This window comes from Procambarus clarkii, chromosome 14 (assembly GCF_040958095.1).
Source record: "Procambarus clarkii isolate CNS0578487 chromosome 14, FALCON_Pclarkii_2.0, whole genome shotgun sequence".
Taxonomy (NCBI): domain Eukaryota; kingdom Metazoa; phylum Arthropoda; class Malacostraca; order Decapoda; family Cambaridae; genus Procambarus; species Procambarus clarkii.
In genome coordinates this window covers 46193413-46211482 of record NC_091163.1, presented here as the reverse complement: position 1 = coordinate 46211482, position 18070 = coordinate 46193413, and the positions used below count along the sequence as shown (strand labels likewise).

Sequence of the window (18070 nt, the reverse complement as noted above, 5' to 3'; positions counted from 1 at the left end):
AGAAAATAATTTTTTTCGTTGTAAATACATGTAACTTAATCAAATATTCTTTATCCACAGGATAACAACCCAGAGGAATGCTCAGTGTGTTTTAACAATTATGATGACACTCTGCTACGGCCTCGCAATCTGCCTTGTGGTCACCCATTCTGCTCCCAGTGTATTGACAATGCTATCAAGAATGGTCAGCTGAACTGCCCCAGCTGCCGAGCCCAGCACACTGCCACTGCTGCTACTCAGTTCCCAATCAGTTATGGTATAGAGGCCTTTATCAGAAAACTAAAAGGTATGGAGGTTGTGCCAGTGACAACGGTACCCACAAAACCCAATAAAGCTCCGACCAGAGGCATCAGTAAGAAGTTACGTTCCCTGGTGGAGGAGCAGAAGAGCAGCATCAGCAGCCTCATTACCAGCTGTGAAGAGGTACTGTCCCAGCTGGGGGAGTACCGGGGGCAGCTGGGGGACTGGAAGACTCAACACCTCCAGCTCCAGGACAGACTCTATGCTCTGGTAGAGCAGAACAAGTCAGCAATGAAGCTCTTGGAACTGGAGGATACCAGTGTGGTGGATATGACAACACAAGGAGAGGAAGGGAAGACTCAGCTGCAGGCCATGTTGGGGAGCCTCGACACAGTCAACACAGCACAGGAGGTTGACACAACCATAGACACAGCTGATGAGTGCAGCATGAAGGTAGAAGATTGGCTCCAGAAGTGCCAGGAACTCTTCCCAGATGTCAACACTGTCCACACCTCAGTGAAGGTATGCTGCTGAAGGTCACATTGTTCTCACCCAACTGAGTGTAGTATTGCCTCTATATAAGCACTTTTGATATGGAGACACATCAAGATGAGAGTAAACTTTATATATATATAGGATGATATGGAGACACATCAAGATGAGAGTAAACTTTATATATATAGGATGATATGGAGACACATAAAGATGAGAGTAAACTTTATATATATAGGATGATATGGAGACACATCAAGATGAGAGTAAACTTTATATATATAGGATGATATGGAGACACATCAAGATGAGAGTAAACTTTATATATATAGGATGATATGGAGACACATCAAGATGAGAGTAAACTTTATATATATAGGATGATATGGAGACACATCAAGATGAGAGTAAACTTTATATATATAGGATGATATGGAGACACATCAAGATGAGAGTAAACTTTATATATATAGGATGATATGGGGACACATCAAGATGAGAGTAAACTTTATATATATATAGGATGATATGGAGACACATCAAGATGAGAGTAAACTTTATATATATAGGAAACTTTTTGTTTTAAACCCTGAAACATTTTTATTAATAAAGTCAACTGTCATCTTGGTATTTCTCTACACTGTGGTCAGCACTCAGTGTTCACTACACTGTGGTCAGCACTCAGTGTACACTACACTGTGGTCAGCACTCAGTGTACACTACACTGTGGTCAGCACTCAGTGTTCACTACACTGTGGTCAACACTCAGTGTTCACTACACTGTGGTCAGCACTCAGTGTACACTACACTGTGGTCAGCACTCAGTGTTCACTACACTGTGGTCAGCACTCAGTGTACACTACACTGTGGTCAGCACTCAAGTGTACACTACACTGTATTCACCTAGTTTTGCATGCAGTGGTTGAGCTCTGATCTTTCGGTCCGCCTCTCAACTGTTACTAACTACTAATTTTTTTTCTTGGGGAGCCCCTACGGCCCCGGAGCTATCCAGGCTGACATGAATATCCTTAACTTTGGCATCAGTTGATGTGGGTGGAGTTCTAGGCCTACCGGTGACCACGAGCCAGAACCTGGCTCCCTCAGAGAGGCACGAAGAGCAATGGCCTATAGAAATGCACATGTGGTTTTGGAGCATTCTATATCTGCCATCAACTGGGACAGGCACCCAGAAAGGTAAGCACCTCAAAACAAACCCCTGTTCTGGTTAAAACGGCAAAAATAGACAAACGAGTGGACAGAACTCCCCAAATGAAAACTAGCAAACGAGCATGACGTCACACAAGCTGCGCCTCATGTCTGCGCAGCTCCCCCCCTCCCTGGGAGGGGGAAGGGGAAGCCCCAGACCCTCGTGCCAGCGATCCACACCCCAGTTCTTCGGCTGGTGTGATGCATCGCAGTCGTGTGGCTCCAGCTCCTGACTCTTGTGTTGTGTTGTGCTATGCTTTGGTTCAGTGCTGCTCTTACGGTGCGTGGGAGCTGGGAGTACTATTCCAAGGTACTCGTGCTGCATGCGCTTAGGGTTCCCTTCCCTAAGTGCCCTGTAAGTACCGCCCTTGGGGCTTTGGGTTATCATCCAGAAGTCACCTTGGGTCTACCTCTGTTGGTCTTTTGCTGCTCAGCGATTGACCGTCCCGAGTGTTTGGGGGGGGGGGGGGTTCCCGCCCTTGTTTACCTTGGGGTAAGTGGTAGCAGTTGTTGGGGTGCGGGGTACTGCGCAGCTAGTTTTTGCCTATAATAACAGCCGGCTCTGTTCCTTTTGGGTACGTTGCCATCTTGCGAGGATTTTCTTTTTTTTTTTTTTTGGATTGGTGGGGGGAGGGGGTCTGCCTCAGTGTTACTTTCCCCTGTTTTACTAGGGGTTGCTTTTGTTTGGTGGTACCCCCTGCTTTCCCCTCGTGAGTGGACATGTCCCGAGGGTTCAGCTTTAGCAGTGTTGTTTGGTAGCTTTGGCGCCGGTTAGCAGTACACTGCCCGGGATTACCCTTAGCAGACCCAGTCTAGTGGCCCTGGGAAACTCCGCGGGGGCACTCGGGTCTGATGGATGTGACCCCTGAGTCTCCTCTCACTTTGTGCGAGTTTGAGGGTTGCTCTGTCCCTTTGTCTCAGGGCGACACTTATTGTTTTTGCCTCCGTCATGCTGCCTGTTGGGTCGGTGACACATTCGACTCGGAGTCCTGAGAGATTTGTTGCTTGTTTGTGACTCAGTTCACCCAATCTACAGATGACATTGTTCGGGTGCAGGCGGCTCGCACGTTGCAGGATAGGTTTAGGTTGTTGCAACGTGTTCAGTTGGTTGCTTCCCCGGATGCCCTGAGGCTACCCCGATTTGCTTAAAGGGACCCAGACTTTGGGGTGTTGGTCACTTCGGCCTTGGTTCAGTCCACGCCCCCTTGTTCTTTCCCTGCTGTGGTTCATTCGGTCCCTTCCCCCCAACCCCCAACCCCCCCTTCCGGCTCATAAGTGTCTGAGGGCTTCAGGGTCGGGGCAGGGTTTAGAGGTTTCTGAGATTCGGGCGGTTTCGGGGGTTGCCCCTTCTGGGGTGGCGATGGAGGTATTCGAGTCTGTTCCTCCTCCAGCCATAGCTCCAGGGTCTGACCATTGGGCCCATTCTCTTTCTGCCATTCTGGCCGCCCCGGCTTTTTCTTGTGAGACCGGGGCTATGGAGGACGACTCGCTCCCGGGTCCTGACGTGGAGGCTCCCGGGGTTGGGGAGGAGCTGGCTTGGGGGCCTTGGGCCCCATTGGACCCTTGGAGGGTTGGAACACCCTCCGAGCAAGGCTTACTGTTACAAGGAGTGGGGTTTTCCTTTCCCCCCCTCTGTGTACGAGTTGGATTTGGGTTCGGCTCCTCCCCGTGTTAGGTTCCATGTCCCTGCGGGTCCTTCGGTTCCATCCTACCAGAGGTTTTCGGCTTCCTGCATCTCACCTGCTGATGTGCGGGCGGCCATTGCAGCTTACCTCCTGCACGATCCGGAGTATGCCTCGATAATGGATCCATCTTCTTTCAGGTTTGGGGCCCTTGTCTCTGTACCGGGTTTGTTATGAGGTTCAGGGTTCATCCTGGCTTGCGGACTGGCCTTTGTTCTCACTGGATGCTTGGGAATCCTTCTGTCGTACCCACACACTTCAGTGGCGCGAGGCGTTGACTGTGGTCCAGGTTTACCTGGGGGGGCAACTTTGAGCACCTTAATGAGTGCCTTTTTGCTCCAGCCCTTCTGCTGGATGTTGGCACGGTTCAGCTTCACGTGCAGGTTCCTTCCCTGTTGGCTGCGCTTGTGGCAGAGGACTTGTGCACACGTGGCCTGATGACTTCGGTCCTGCATTTCTTTTCCCTCCTGGAGCTGTCATCGGATTGGCTTGAGGAGGATGTGGAGGCGCTTGGGGCCGTTCCTTGGGTCTGGTGCCTTGATCTCGGCTGCTCGTGCGTCGTCTGCACTGTTGAAGCTGTTTGCGACAATCCTGCGGGATGCACTGTCGCGGTTTTTCGCTGCACGTCTCTCGTGTCGACAGGTGGTTCTCACTTCCTCCTTGGAATCCGCTTGGCCCCTGACTTTTAGACTGTCTTTGCCCTTTTGCCTTTTGGTGTTTGCGGCCTCTGCGGTCGAATAGTATATGTGGGCAGCTTCTTCCAGCTGCCGCCCAATGTCTGACTTGTTGGTTTTCCAGGGTTCCTGGGTGGGTTCTTCCCGGATGGATCGTGCCAGGGCTCGTGGTTCTGCTCGTCGGGTAGGGCACAGGTGCCAGTTTCAGAGCCGGTGCCACCTTCGGTCCCGGCTGCACCTGGTTGTCGCGGTGATCGCTCTGTGCACAGGTCGGATTCTCATAAGGGGCATCGACCATTTTGCAGTTCTTCTCACAGCCTACAGTGGCGTTGGGTGGCTCCTCCTCCTCAGGAAGGGTTCGGAGCTAGCAGGGCAGGTCTCTTCTCCTGTGCTTTTTCAGGTCATCTTGGAGTGGGTGAGCTTGGGCATGGTCGAAATGACGACATCTCTCAGGTGGGTTTCCCGCTGTTTCTGGTTCCGAAATGGGATTGTGCGGACCTGTGGTTCATTCTGGACTTGTTAAGTCTGAACCCCTGGGTTTCCTGCCCCTTTTGGATGCCCACTCTGTCCCAGGTCTGGCTGCTGTTGGAGCCGGGCGCTTGGATGGTGTTCCTGGACCTCAAGGATGCGTATTGGCATGTTCCGAGTCATCCAGGGTTCAGGGACTGGCTCGGTTTTGTTGTGGGGCGTCGGAGTTATTGCTTTCGTTGTCTCCCGTTCGAGTTGAACCTGGCATTTCACATGTTCACACGCTTTACCCGGGTCGTGGTGGCCTGTCTGCGTCCGTTAGGTATTCGGGTGTTGGCTTATCTTGATGACTGGCTGGTTTGGGCTCCCAGTTGGTCCGTGTGTCTGCTCGCCAGGGGTTTAGTGCTTTTCCAGCTAGCCGGGTTCGGGTTCCTGGTGAACTGGCGGAAGTCCAATCTGGTTCCCAATCTGGAGTCTCTCCTACCGCTGCAGTCCCGCGTGTGTTTGTTTCTGGGGGGGTTCACGGGTCACCCGGAGGTTGCTTGAGGGTTTGTGTGGGAGTCTGAACTTTGCGATGATGGTCTACTCACTGGTCGGGTTTGGCTTCGTCGGCTGTTCTGGTTCCTTCGGGGACGTCCCTTTCGCCTCTCATGTGATCGCTGGGTTAGACTCCCAGAGGGCCTTATGTCAGCTGCTGCGTTGCCAGCTTCCTCTTCAGGTTTTTCCGGGTTCAGTGCCTTGGGCACTTCAGTGCCTCGGCCGACCGGCTCGGGAGCCGGTCGGCCAAGCGAACAGCACGCTGGACTTGTGATCCTGTGGTCCCGGGGTCGATCCCGGGCGCCGGCGAGAAACAATGGGCAGAGTTTCTTTCACCCTATGCTCCTGTTACCTAGCAGTAAAATAGGTACCTGGGTGTTAGCTGTCACGGGCTGCTTCCTGGGGGTGGAGGCCTGGTCGAGGACCAGGCTGCGGGGACACTAAAGCCCCGAAATCATCTCAAGAAGATCTCAAGATATTGGCGCCTACCCGAGCCCTCGCTCAATGTGTTCATGGAAGCGTTATCTCTTGGCTGGGGCTTTATGACCAGTGCTCACCAGCCCAGCCAGGGGTGGTGGGGTTCATCCTTCCATCGGGCCCACAGCACTGTGTGGGTGTTCGCTGCGATGTGGTTCGCGCTTCGGAGGGTTCGGGTCGCCTGCGGATCAACGATCCGGCTCCATTCGGACTGCTCTCCGGTGGTTCATTGCCTGAACTGATGGGGTTCGATGCAGTCCTTTGCTCTTTGGGGATGGTCGCTTCGGGTGACTCGTCTGCTGAGTTCTCGGAGTTCTCCTGGGTGTTCACTTCTGGGGGGTGTCCAATGTCCTGGCGGACGGGCTGTCCTGGTTCGTTCCCCTGTCCATGGAATAGACGGTCGATGCCGACTCATTTAGTTGGCTCTGCCAGAAGTTCAAGAGCCCGTTCAGGTGGACCTCATCGGGTCGGCGTGGTCGAGGCATCTTCCGGTATATATGGCGCCCTTCCTCAACCATGAGGCTGTCGGGACCGACGCCTTCCACCAGGACTGATCGAGGTGGTGGTTCCTGTACCTCTTTGCCCCGGTTCAGCTGTTGCTCAAGGTTCTGGCTCGCTTGGAGCCTTGCCAGGGGTGAGTAGTCCTCTTGGCCCCGTGGTGGCCGGCCCAGCCGTAGTTTCAGGCACTGCTTGCCCGGTGTCCGAACCCGGAGGTTTTCCGCGGCTCCGCCTCATTCAATAGATCGGTCTGGTCCATTATGAGACTGGTTCACTCTTCTCCTCGAGTCTTTGCATTTGGTGTTTTTGACTCGGGGTTTATCACCCTATGTATGGTGATCAAGTGGCTTCTTTGATGGTTTCCCACCTAAAGGCTTCATCTCGGAGGCAGTATGAAGTTTCCTGGCAATCCTTCCGATTCTTTTTGACTCTTCGTCTCTGTACTTTCCTTTCTGTTTGGGTGGTGTTGTCCTTTCTCTCGTGGTTGTTCCAGGACCGTCCTCTTATGCCGAATACTGTCGCCTCGTATTGTGTGGCGTTGGCGGAGCCGCTGCAGCTTGCTTTCGGTATTGATGTAACTTCTGCACAGTTCCGCAAGCTGTCTCGCGCGTTGTTTCACCTCCAGCCTGCTCATGTGCAGCCTGAGCGGTCCTGGTCTTTGGACAGAGTCCTATCTCTCTTCTCGTTTTTTTGTGGTCCCCTTCAGTTCAGGATTGTTTTTCTAAGGCTCTTTTCCTGTTGGCATTGGCCTCTGGGGGTCAGGTTGGAGAGCTTCATGCTCTCCTACGGCGCAGGGGTTTCTGCTCTTTTGGTTGTGGTGATAGGTTTGTTCGTTTGCAGCCGTCTCCTTCTTTTCTGGTGAACAATGAGACTGCAGGTTTCTGGAGGAGTCCTTGGGTTGTTAATGCTTGGTTGGTCAGGCCGGGGGTGCATCATGTTTTGTGTCCGGTCGTGGTCCTCAGTAGGCCTAGAACTCCACCCACATTGACTGATGCCAAAGTTAGGGATATTCATATCAGCCTAGATAGCTCTGGAGAGCCTCCGGGACTCACCCAGAAAATGGCGTTTCATTACATTCAAAGCAGTTTTTCACACACACACACACACACACACACACACACACACACACACACACACACACACACACACACACACACACACACAATCAGTGGTAGTTGTAGGCATCAAAGAACAGGAAGGATCCAACAGGCAAGAATGGAATAGCAAGGCTAGAGAAGCAGTACATGGGCTACTGAAGGGGTTACAGATGGAAGGGGCTGTACATAACATTGAGAAGGTTTTCAGGTTAGGCTGGTACAACAAGGACAGAAACCGACTTGTAAAGGTGGTGTTTACAAACGAAACCACGAAGGAGGACATTCTCGAAAGGAAGAGTCGTCTGCAGCATATGGAGGGATACAAAAAAGTATTCCTGCAGAGGGACAGGACGAAGGAGGAGAGAGCCAGGGCAGCAGAGGCAAGGAGGAAGCGCAGGGAGAGAGGAGCAAACCAGGAAATCACAGCCCCCAACACAACAGTCCCAGAGACAAGAGAACCCAAAACCAGCATCCCAGCAACACCAGAGGGGAGGGCAACAGCACCACCCCTCTCTGCTTAGAAACCCTCCCTCCCCCCCCCACCCCATTCTGACCCTGACACCCCTTCCCCATTCCCATCATGTCCCCCCTCCCACCTTTCCCCCCCCCTGTACCCCCTCCCCTTTCATCCCATACCCTCCCTATCCCTCCTCCCCCCTCACCCCGTATCCTCCATGTCCCCCCTACCTCCTTAACCCACACCCTACCTGTCCCCCCTTTCCCTTAAACCCCCACCCCCCACCTCAAAATCCTCTTGAGGCCCTGCAAACCACCTCACAGATCCTCTCACCCACGGAACAGCTTCCCACACCAGCAAAATGCTCGCCAAGAAAGGGACATGAAAATGAACAGAAGAAAGTGAGCTTCAAGGCGATGTACACTAACATAGATGGGATTTCAAATAAAACAAGTGAACTTGGAGAATGGGCACTAGAAGAAAACCCAGACATAATAGCACTCACAGAAACAAAGTTAACGAAAATCATAACAAACGCAGTGTTTCCACAGGGCTACTATGTAGTGAGGAAAGAGAGAGAAGGGAGAGGAGGAGGTGGTGTAGCTTTGCTACTAAGAGAAGGTTGGAGTTTCGAAGAGATGGTAATTCAGAACTGTGAAGGTTTCAGTGACTACATAGGCACCATAGCAACTGGAGGACAGAAAATTATAATAGTAGTCATATATAACACCCCACCGAATGACAGAAGACCCAGACAGGAATATGATAGAAACAACTTGGCCACCATCAATATAATAGAGAGAGCAGCTTCTGTGGCTAGCAGGAACGGATCCAGACTTCTAATCATGGGAGACTTCAACCATGGGAAGATAGATTGGGGGAACAGAGACCCACATGGAGGCCCAGACACATGGAGAGCTAAGCTGCTGGATGTGGCAACAAGAAACTTTTTAAGTCAACACGTCAAGGGACCGACAAGAATGAGAGGAGGGGATGAACCAGCCTTGCTTTATCTGATATTTACCCTAAATGAGTCGGATATAAGGGAAGTTAAGTTGGAAGCCCCCTTGGGAATGAGTGATCATAGTGTATTGAGCTTTGAGTACCTGGTTGAGCTGGGAATTTTCACCCCCAAAAAAGAACTGGGAAACAAAGGGCTGGCATACCGAAAGGGAAACTATGAGGAAATGAATAAATTCCTATGGGATATACATTGGGACACAGAACTCGTAACCAAGTCCGTACAAGACATGATGGACTATGTCACCCATAAATGTCAAGAGGCTGTAAGCAGGTTTGTCCCAGCCCGACAGGAAAAAACAGAGAAGCAAAGGAAGAATCCGTGGTTTAATAAGGAATGTATGAAAGCAAAGGAGCTGAACAAAAGGGCATGGAGGAACTTCCGTAATAACAGAACACCAGAAAGTAGAGAGAGATACCAGAGAACCAGGAACGAGTATGTCAGTGTGAGAAGAGCAGCTGAGAAAATGTATGAAAATGATATAGCTAATAAAGCCAAGACCGAACCAAAGCTACTACACAGTCACATCAGGAGGAAGACAACAGTGAAGGAACAGGTGATGAAACTTAGGGTGGGCAAGGACAGGTACACAGAGAATGACAAAGAGGTGTGTGAAGAACGGATCAAACAAAACACGATTTAACGATTCTTCGCGGCAGGGGATCGTATTCCAGGGACCTGCCCGAAACGCTACGCGTACTAGTGACTGTACAAGAATGTAACAACTCTTGTATATAACTCAAAAAAAAAAAAAAAAAAAAAAAACTCAACAAAAGGTTCCAGGAGGTCTTTACAATAGAACAGGGAGATGTCGCGGTGCTAGAAGAGGTGGCAGCAATCCAGGTGACCTTGGATAGGTTCGAAATTACAAGAGATGTGGTCAAGAAGCACCTATTGGAGCTGGATGTGAGAAAAGCTGTTGGGCCGGATGGAATCTCGCCATGGGTATTGAAAGAGTGTGCAGGAGCACTTTGCCTACCACTCTCCATGGTGTATAGTAGGTCACTGGAAACGGGGGACCTACCAGAAATATGGAAGACTGCTAATGTAGTACCAATATACAAAAAGGGTGACAGACAAGAGGTACTGAACTACAGGCCAGTGTCCTTAACTTGTATACCATGCAAGGTGATGGAGAAGATTGTGAGAAAAAACCTAGTAACACATCTGGAGAGAAGAGACTTCGTGACAATCCATCAACATGGGTTCAGGGAGGGTAAATCTTGCCTTACAGGCTTGATAGAATTCTACGATCAGGTGACAAAGATTAAACAAGAAAAAGAAGGGTGGGCGGACTGCATTTTTTTGAACTGTCGGAAAGCCTTTGACACAGTACCCCATAAAAGGTTGATGCATAAGCTGGAAAAACAGGCAGGAGTAACTGGTAGGGCGCTCCAGTGGATAAGGCAGTACCTAAACAATAGGAAGCAGAGAATTACAGTGAGGGGTGAGACCTCAGACTGGCGTGAAGTCACCAGTGGAGTCCCACAGGGCTCTGTACTTGGACCTATCCTGTTTCTGATATACGTAAATGATCTCCCAGAGGGTATAGACTCATTCCTCTCAATGTTTGCTGACGACGCCAAAATTATGAGAAGGATTAAGATAGAGGAGGACAGCTTGAGGCTTCAAGAAGACCTGGACAAGCTGCAGGAATGGTCAAACAAATGGCTGTTAGAGTTTAATCCAAGCAAATGTAATGTAATGAAGATAGGGGTAGGAAGCAGGAGACCAGATAAAAGGTATCACTTGGGAGATGAAATACTTCAAAAGTCAGAGAGAGAGAAAGACCTGGGGGTTGATATCATGCCAGACCTGTCCCCTGAAGCTCATATCAAGAGGATAACAGCAGCAGCATATGCCAGGTTGGCTAACATAAGAACGGCCTTTAGAAACTTGTGTAAGGAATCTTTCAGAACATTATATACCACATATGTCAGACCAATCCTGGAGTATGCGGCACCAGCACGGAGTCCATATCTAGTCAAGCATAAGACTAAAATGGAAAAGGTTCAAAGGTTTGCCACCAGACTAGTACCCGAGCTGAGAGGTATGAGCTACGAGGAGAGACTACGGGAATTAAACCTCACTTCGTTGGAAGACAGAAGAGTTAGGGGGGACATGATCACCACATTCAAGATCCTCAAGGGAATCGACAGGGTTAATAAAGACAGGCTGTTTAACACAAGGGGCACCCGCACTAGGGGACACAGGTGGAAACTGAGTGCCTAAATGAGCCACAGAGATATTAGAAAGAACTTTTTTAGTGTCAGTGGTTGACAAATGGAATACATTAGGAAGTGATGTGGTGGAGGCTGACTCCATACACAGTTTCAAGTGTAGATATGATAGAGCCCAATAGGCTCAGGAACCTGTACACCTGTTGATTGACAGTTGAGAGGCGGGACCAAAGAGCCAGAGCTCAACCCCCGTAAACACAACTAGGTGAGTACACACACCCAGGAAGCAGCCCGTAACTGTGGTCACCACTCAGTGTTTACTGCAACTTTTACTTTTACTCAGAGCCTGATGCTTCATTATAGTCCAGTTACTTTACTCAGAGCCAGATGCTTCATTATAGTCCAGTTACTTTACTCAGAGCCAGATGCTTCATTATAGTCCAGTTACTTTACTCAGAGCCTGATGCTTCATTATAGTCCAGTTACTTTACTCACAACCAGATGCTGGTTGTGAGTAAAGAACAGTCCTAAAGTTCTTAGGTCCTAAACCTAAGAACAGTCTTCCTGTCTTCAAAATGGAACTCAATATATTTTGATATGACTAATGAGAGAAAATAAAAAACTTACTGTTATTTCCTTCTGGGATATTTCTCCAGTGATTTCCTTAACTTTAGTCATGATGCTGGAGTCTGAGTCTCCCAGGTGTACGGGGTCAGCTGTGGCACCTGTCTCTGTGGTGGTCATCTCCACCTGTTGCACCTCTGCTCTTCAACGGGGGTATTCTGCACATCCTGCCATGTCTTCTGGTCTCATGTGGTGTTATTTCTGTGTGCAGGTTTGGGACCAGCCCCTCAATTATTTTCCACGTGTAAATTATTATGTATCTCTCCCGCCTGCGTTCAAGGGAGTACAGATTTAGGCTCTTTAGTCGGTCCCAGTAATTTAGATGTTTTACTGAGTGGATTCTAGCAGTAAAGGATCTCTGCACGCTCTCTAGGTCAGCAATTTCTCCAGCTATGAAAGGGGCTGTCATTGTGCAGCAGTACTCCACTCTAGAGAGCACAAGCGCTTTGAAAAGTATCATCATCGGTATAGCATCTCTAGTGTGAAAAGTTCTTGTTATCCAACCTGTCATTTTTCTTGCAGTTGTGACGGCTACTTTATTGTGTTCTTTAAAGGTAAGGTCTTCCGACATGAGTACACCCAGATCCTTTACATTGCCTTTTCGTTCTATGTTATGATTTGCCTGAGTTTTGTACGTGGTTTCTGTTTTTATATTTTCAATTTTTCCGTAGCGCATGAGCTGGAACTTATCCTCGTTAAACACCATATTATTTTCTGTAGCCCATAGAAAGATCTGATCTACATCTGATTGGAGGTTTGCCGTGTTCTCTATGTTGCCAACTCTCATGAAAATCCTAGTGTCATCTGCAAAAGATGATACAGTGCTATAGGTTGTGTTCTGGTCTATGTCCGATATGAGGATGAGAAAAAGTACTGGAGCAAGCACAGTACCCTGGGGGACTGAGCTCTTCACGGTTGATGGGCTGGATTTTATTTTGTTGACTATTACACATTGGGTTCTGTTAGTCAGGAAATTGTAGATACATCTGCCTATTTTCCCGGTAATTCCTTTTGAACGCATTTTATGTGCAATAACACCATGGTCACATTTATCAAAAGCTTTTGCGAAATCTGTGTAAATTACATCAGCGTTTTGTTTGTCTTCCATAGCATCTAATGCCATATCATAGTGGTCCAGCAACTGCGACAGGCAAGAGCGCCCTGTTCTGAAACCATGTTGTCCGGGGTTATGGAGATGCTGTGATTCCATGTATTTTGTGATCTTACTTCTTAGCACTCTCTCAAAAATTTTTATGATGTACGATGTTAGTGCTATCGGTCTGTAATTTTTTGCCTCTGCCTTATTTCCTTCTTTATGGAGTGGTGCTATCTCTGCTGTTTTTAGTATGTCAGGGATAACGCCAGTATCTAGGCTTTGTCTCCACAGAATGTGAAGGGCCTGCGATAGTGGTTTTTTACAGTTCTTGATGAATATGGAGTTACAAGAATCCGGGCCTGGTGCAGAGTGCATAGGCATACTGTTTATGGCTTCTTCAAAATCTAGTGGGGATAGGGCGACGTCTGATATATGATTTGATGTTGGTATCATATCCATGAAAAATTCATTTGGGTTATCAATCTTTAGTGCATTTAATGGCTCGCTGAAAACAGAGTCGTACTGCTTCCTCAGTAACTCGCTCATTTCTTTGTTGTCATCGGTGAAAGTTCCATCTCCCTTTCGCAGGGGCCCGATACTAGATGTGGTTTTTGATCTTGATTTTGCATAGGAGAAAAAATATTTCGGATTTCTCTCTATTTCACTGATGGCCTTTTGCTCTCTTTGCCTCTCCTGAGTTTTGTATGATTCTTGTAGCTTGAGTTCAATTGTTTCTATTTCTCTACCTAACCTTCTTCACCGTTCTTGAGATAGGGTGCGACTCTCAAGTTGTTCCGCGATTTGTTTTCTTCGCCTATATAGGGAACGACGTTCCCGTTCCAATCTGCATCTCTCTCTCTTTTTTCTTAGGGGTATGCGGTTTGAACATATTTCTAGTGCTACTGAGCTTATTTTTTCCAGGCACTGGTTCAGGTTTGCATTTCCTAGCTGTTCTTCCCAGTTTATTTCTGTGAAGTCCTGGTTTATTTGCTCCCAGTTTATCCGTTTATTATTGAAGTTGAATTTGCTGAAATCTCCTCCACCGGGAATCTGGACTGGTTTTGAAGGTCTGTTCCCCATGGTTTTTCAGAACTTCAATTAGGTTGTGATCTGAGTAACAGGTATTTGTAATCATTATGTTCCCGATCAACTCATCATTATTAGTGAAAATGAGGTCCAGTGTGTTCTCCTTCCTAGTTGGTTCTACTATTTGCTGGTTTAAGGCAAACCTATCGCACATCCGTAGCAGGTCATTTGCATGTGCCTGTTCATTTAGGCTACTTCCTGGTATTCTTTCTGATATTACTGTATTTGCCAGGTGCTTCCATTTCAGGTGCCGTAGGTTGAAGTCCCCAAGCAGGATGATGTTCGGAGCTGGATTTGTGAGGTTTTCCAAGCAGTGCTCTATTTTCATTAGTTGGTCTTTAAACTGCTGAGGGTTTGCCTCCGGTGACTTATATACAAGGACAACAACTACATTTAGGATCTCTATTTTGACTATCAGCACTTCCACCATATCATTTGAGGTGTTTAGCAGCTCAGTACAGATGAGTGTGTCTTTGATGTAGAGGCTGACCCCACCCTGAAGCCGGTGTTTCCTATCACATCTGAAGAGATTGTATTCTGAGATCCATATTTCACCATCAAGGTAGTCCTTTGTGTGAGTTTCCGTTAGGGCTGCAAACACTGCATTTGCCTCATGAAGGAGACCATCTATAAAGTAAACTTTGTTGGATTTGCGTGTTTTTATACCCTGGATGTTGGCAAATATAAATGATGTTATCGTGTTAGTGGAAGTGCTGAATGCTTTAATTGGTGTTAATATCTGAGGCTCTGGTAAGGAGGCCACTGTGTTTGCGTCCTCTCTAGCATTTGACCGAGTTGGTGGTAGAGTCTGGTCATTTTTAGCCATTCTTCTCCTCTTCCTCTTGCTATAAAATTATCCCGGTCGATGGAGTAGTGGCTGTTTTCATAGTGGTAGTCTGTCGGTTTTATTCGCCTGGTACCTCTTATATGAAAAGCTGGACATTCAGCATTGAAGCACTCTTTCCTGTCCAAAGAGTTCTTGCAAATTTCTGGGTGAAAGAATTCACAGCTTTTGGTACATTTACCTGTATTGAGGAGGTTTCTGCACTTTCTAGGGTGATCGTGTGTACATGTTCCATTTATTCTTCCCGATTCCCCATGCTTACAGGTAGCCCATCTGTAATACCAACAGATTTTGGGGCCTTGTTTTGTTTGTTTCCCTCTGCCAGGGACCGCACTCTGCTGCGGCGCCCCCGACACTGTGCCCTGCTCCGGTGCCTGTGACACTGTGCCCTGCTCCGGTGGCTGTGACACCACGCTCTGCTCCGGTGCCTGTGACACCGCACTCTGCTCCGGTGCCTGTGACACCGCGCTCTGCTCCGGTGCCTGTGACACCGCGCTCTGCTCCGGTGCCTGTGACACCGCGCTCTGCTCCGGTGCCTGTGACACCGCGCTCTGCTCCGGTGCCTGTGACACCGCGCTCTGCTCCGGTGCCTGTGACACCGCGCTCTGCTCCGGTGCCTGTGACACCGCGCTCTGCTCCGGTGCCTGTGACACCGCGCTCTGCTCCGGGGCCTGTGACACCGCGCTCTGCTCCGGGGCCTGTGACACCGCGCTCTGCTCCGGTGCCTGTGACACCGCGCTCTGCTCCGGTGCCTGTGACACCGCGCTCTGCTCCGGGGCCTGTGACACCGCGCTCTGCTCCGGGGCCCTGTGACACCGCGCTCTGTTCCGGGGCCTGTGACACCGCGCTCTGCTCCGGGGCCTGTGACACCGCGCTCTGCTCCGGTGCCTGTGACACCGCGCTCTGCTCCGGTGCCTGTGACACCGCGCACTGCTCAGGGGTCCCCGACTCCGCGCTCTGCTCCGGGGTCCCCGACTCCGCGCCCTGCTCAGGCATCCCCGACTCCGCGCCCTGCTCAGGCATCCCCGACTCCGCGCCCTGCTCAGGCATCCCCGACTCCACGCCCTGCTCAGGCATCCCCGACTCCGCGCCCTGCTCAGGCATCCCCGACTCCGCGCCCTGCTCAGGCATCCCCGACTCCGCGCCCTGCTCAGGCATCCCCGACTCCGCGCCCTGCTCAGGCATCCCCGACTCCGCGCCCTGCTCAGGCATCCCCGACTCCGCGCCCTGCTCAGGCATCCCCGACTCCGCGCCCTGCTCAGGCATCCCCGACTCCGCGCCCTGCTCAGGCATCCCCGACTCCGCGCCCTGCTCAGGCATCCCCGACTCCACGCCCTGCTCAGGCGTCGCTGCCACCGAGCTCTGTGCCACAGCTGGTTGTACCTTGGTATCATGTACAGTTTGTTTGAAGACATTAGAAATTGCTATGCAGGCATTAATTAGTAATTCTCTGTTTTCGGCGGGAGTTTTATCCAGGATTTCCATCAATTTCAAAAAAGTTACATCATCCTTCTTGCAGAGCCAGTACACAGAGTGGTCACTGGGACCATTTCTCCTTGAATTGTTAGTCATGTTGGCACATTTTTTGTGTATGGCTACTGAACAGAGTTGGCATTGAAAGCTCTGATGGTAATCTACCTTCATGTTGCATTCTATGCACGTTTTTATTAAAGCCATTTTTTTTAACACTTCTGTTCAGTGGTGATGGTCTTACAAGGTGGGGTGTTGACCAGTGGGGGAGTTGACCGCGGGTGCTGGCCATGGGAGCTGGCCATGGGTGTTGACCGTGGGTGTTTACCAACTTGAGATAGGTCTGGAAGAGGCTGTATGGACGGCCAGTGTTGCTACCACATGTCGCACTCTTAATTTGTTTTGTTCACTTGTTAGGTTACATTACTTGCATTTTCCCACTACTTATCTTACAGCGGATGCGTCTAGTTTCTGTGTCTGGGCACTAGTTACCTGAGTACGTTACACTATTTGAAAGAATACACACACAAGAGGGTACTGGGGTGGGCCTACCTCCAAGTGGCCCTTGTTTACATACACACGACGGACTTATTTTGTGTATAATTTGTTCACTTGATATTAAATATGTTATCTTAATTTTTGTTATAATAGACACAGGTTTTGCATAGAGAGCTTAGCACTATGGGCACTGATTACTTGATGTTTCAATAGCGAGAGATGTGATTTATTGACGACTTGGCAACTATCGCCTAAGGCCTCCTGGCACCACGAGGGCAGGCCTTGACTACACACGAGTTTCACTTATTTTTCCTTTAACACAAACGGTCGGATGGTAAGCACTATGATATATAGGGGGCTGGAGCTACAGGTCCACCACCAACCCCCTGCCAGTAGAGGGGGGGCTGGAGCTACAGGTCCACCACCAACCCCCTGCCAGTAGAGGGGGGGCTGGAGCTACAGGTCCACCACCAACCCCCTGCCAGTAGAGGGGGGGCTGGAGCTACAGGTCCAGCACCAACCCCCTGCCAGTAGAGGGGGACTGGAGCTACAGGTCCAGCACCAACCCCCTGCCAGTAGAGGGGGGCTGGAGCTACAGGACCAGCACCAACCCCCTGCCAGTAGAGGGGGACTGGAGCTACAGGACCAGCACCAACCCCCTGCCAGTAGAGGGGGGCTGGAGCTATAGGACCAGCACCAACCCCATTTTGGAATGGGACGTACTTGTCTGCTGCCTCCTTACACTTCTGTGTGATGTAGTCCATCATGTCTTGAACCGTCTTTCATCTGAGCTCTGTTTCCCAAGCTATTTCAGTTAGGAATTTTCTCATCTCCTCATAGCTTCCCTTCCAGAATGCCGGCCTCTTGTTTTCTGGTTCCTTCCTTGGGTACATTAACCCTTCTTCGACCAGATACTCAAACAACAGTACACTGTGATCACTCATACCCACGGGGGCTTCAAGACCGATTTCCCTTATGTCTGAATCGTTCAGAGTGAATACTAAGTCGAATCTTGCTGGTTCATCGTTGCCTCTCATTCTCGTGGGACCCTTGACATGCTGATTTAAAAAGTTTCTAGTCGTCACCTCTAGCAGTTTCGCTCTTATGTTTCCTCCCCTCCGTGTGGTTCTCTGTTTTCCCAGTCTATCCTTCCATGATTAAAGTCCCCCATGATGAGCACAGGTGTGTTGTGGTGGTTGTTAATGTGCTGGTTGTGGTAGGTGTGTTGTGGTGGTGGTTAATGTGCTGGTTGTGGTAGGTGTGTTGTGGTGGTTGTTAATGTGCTGGTTGTGGTAGTTGTGTTGTGGTGGTGGTTAATGTGCTGGTTGTGGTGGTTGTTAATGTGCTGGTTGTGGTAGGTGTGTTGTGGTGGTTGTTAATGTGCTGGTTGTGTAGGTGTGTTGTGGTGGTTGTTAATGTGCTG

The 18070-nt window shown here is 49.7% G+C and overlaps 1 protein-coding gene across 3 annotated transcripts in view; it reads left to right on the top strand.

Annotated features, from left to right (window-relative positions):
- The window catches only part of LOC123752829 (uncharacterized), a 64714-nt gene that overhangs the window by 29849 nt on the left and 16795 nt on the right, over window positions 1–18070 (top strand). For all 3 annotated transcript variants that reach the window (XM_069324583.1, XM_069324585.1, XM_069324584.1), the window contains exon 2: window positions 61–762. In XM_069324583.1, coding sequence (XP_069180684.1) covers window positions 61–762 — 702 coding nt within the window. The remainder of the gene's footprint in view (window positions 1–60; window positions 763–18070) is intronic.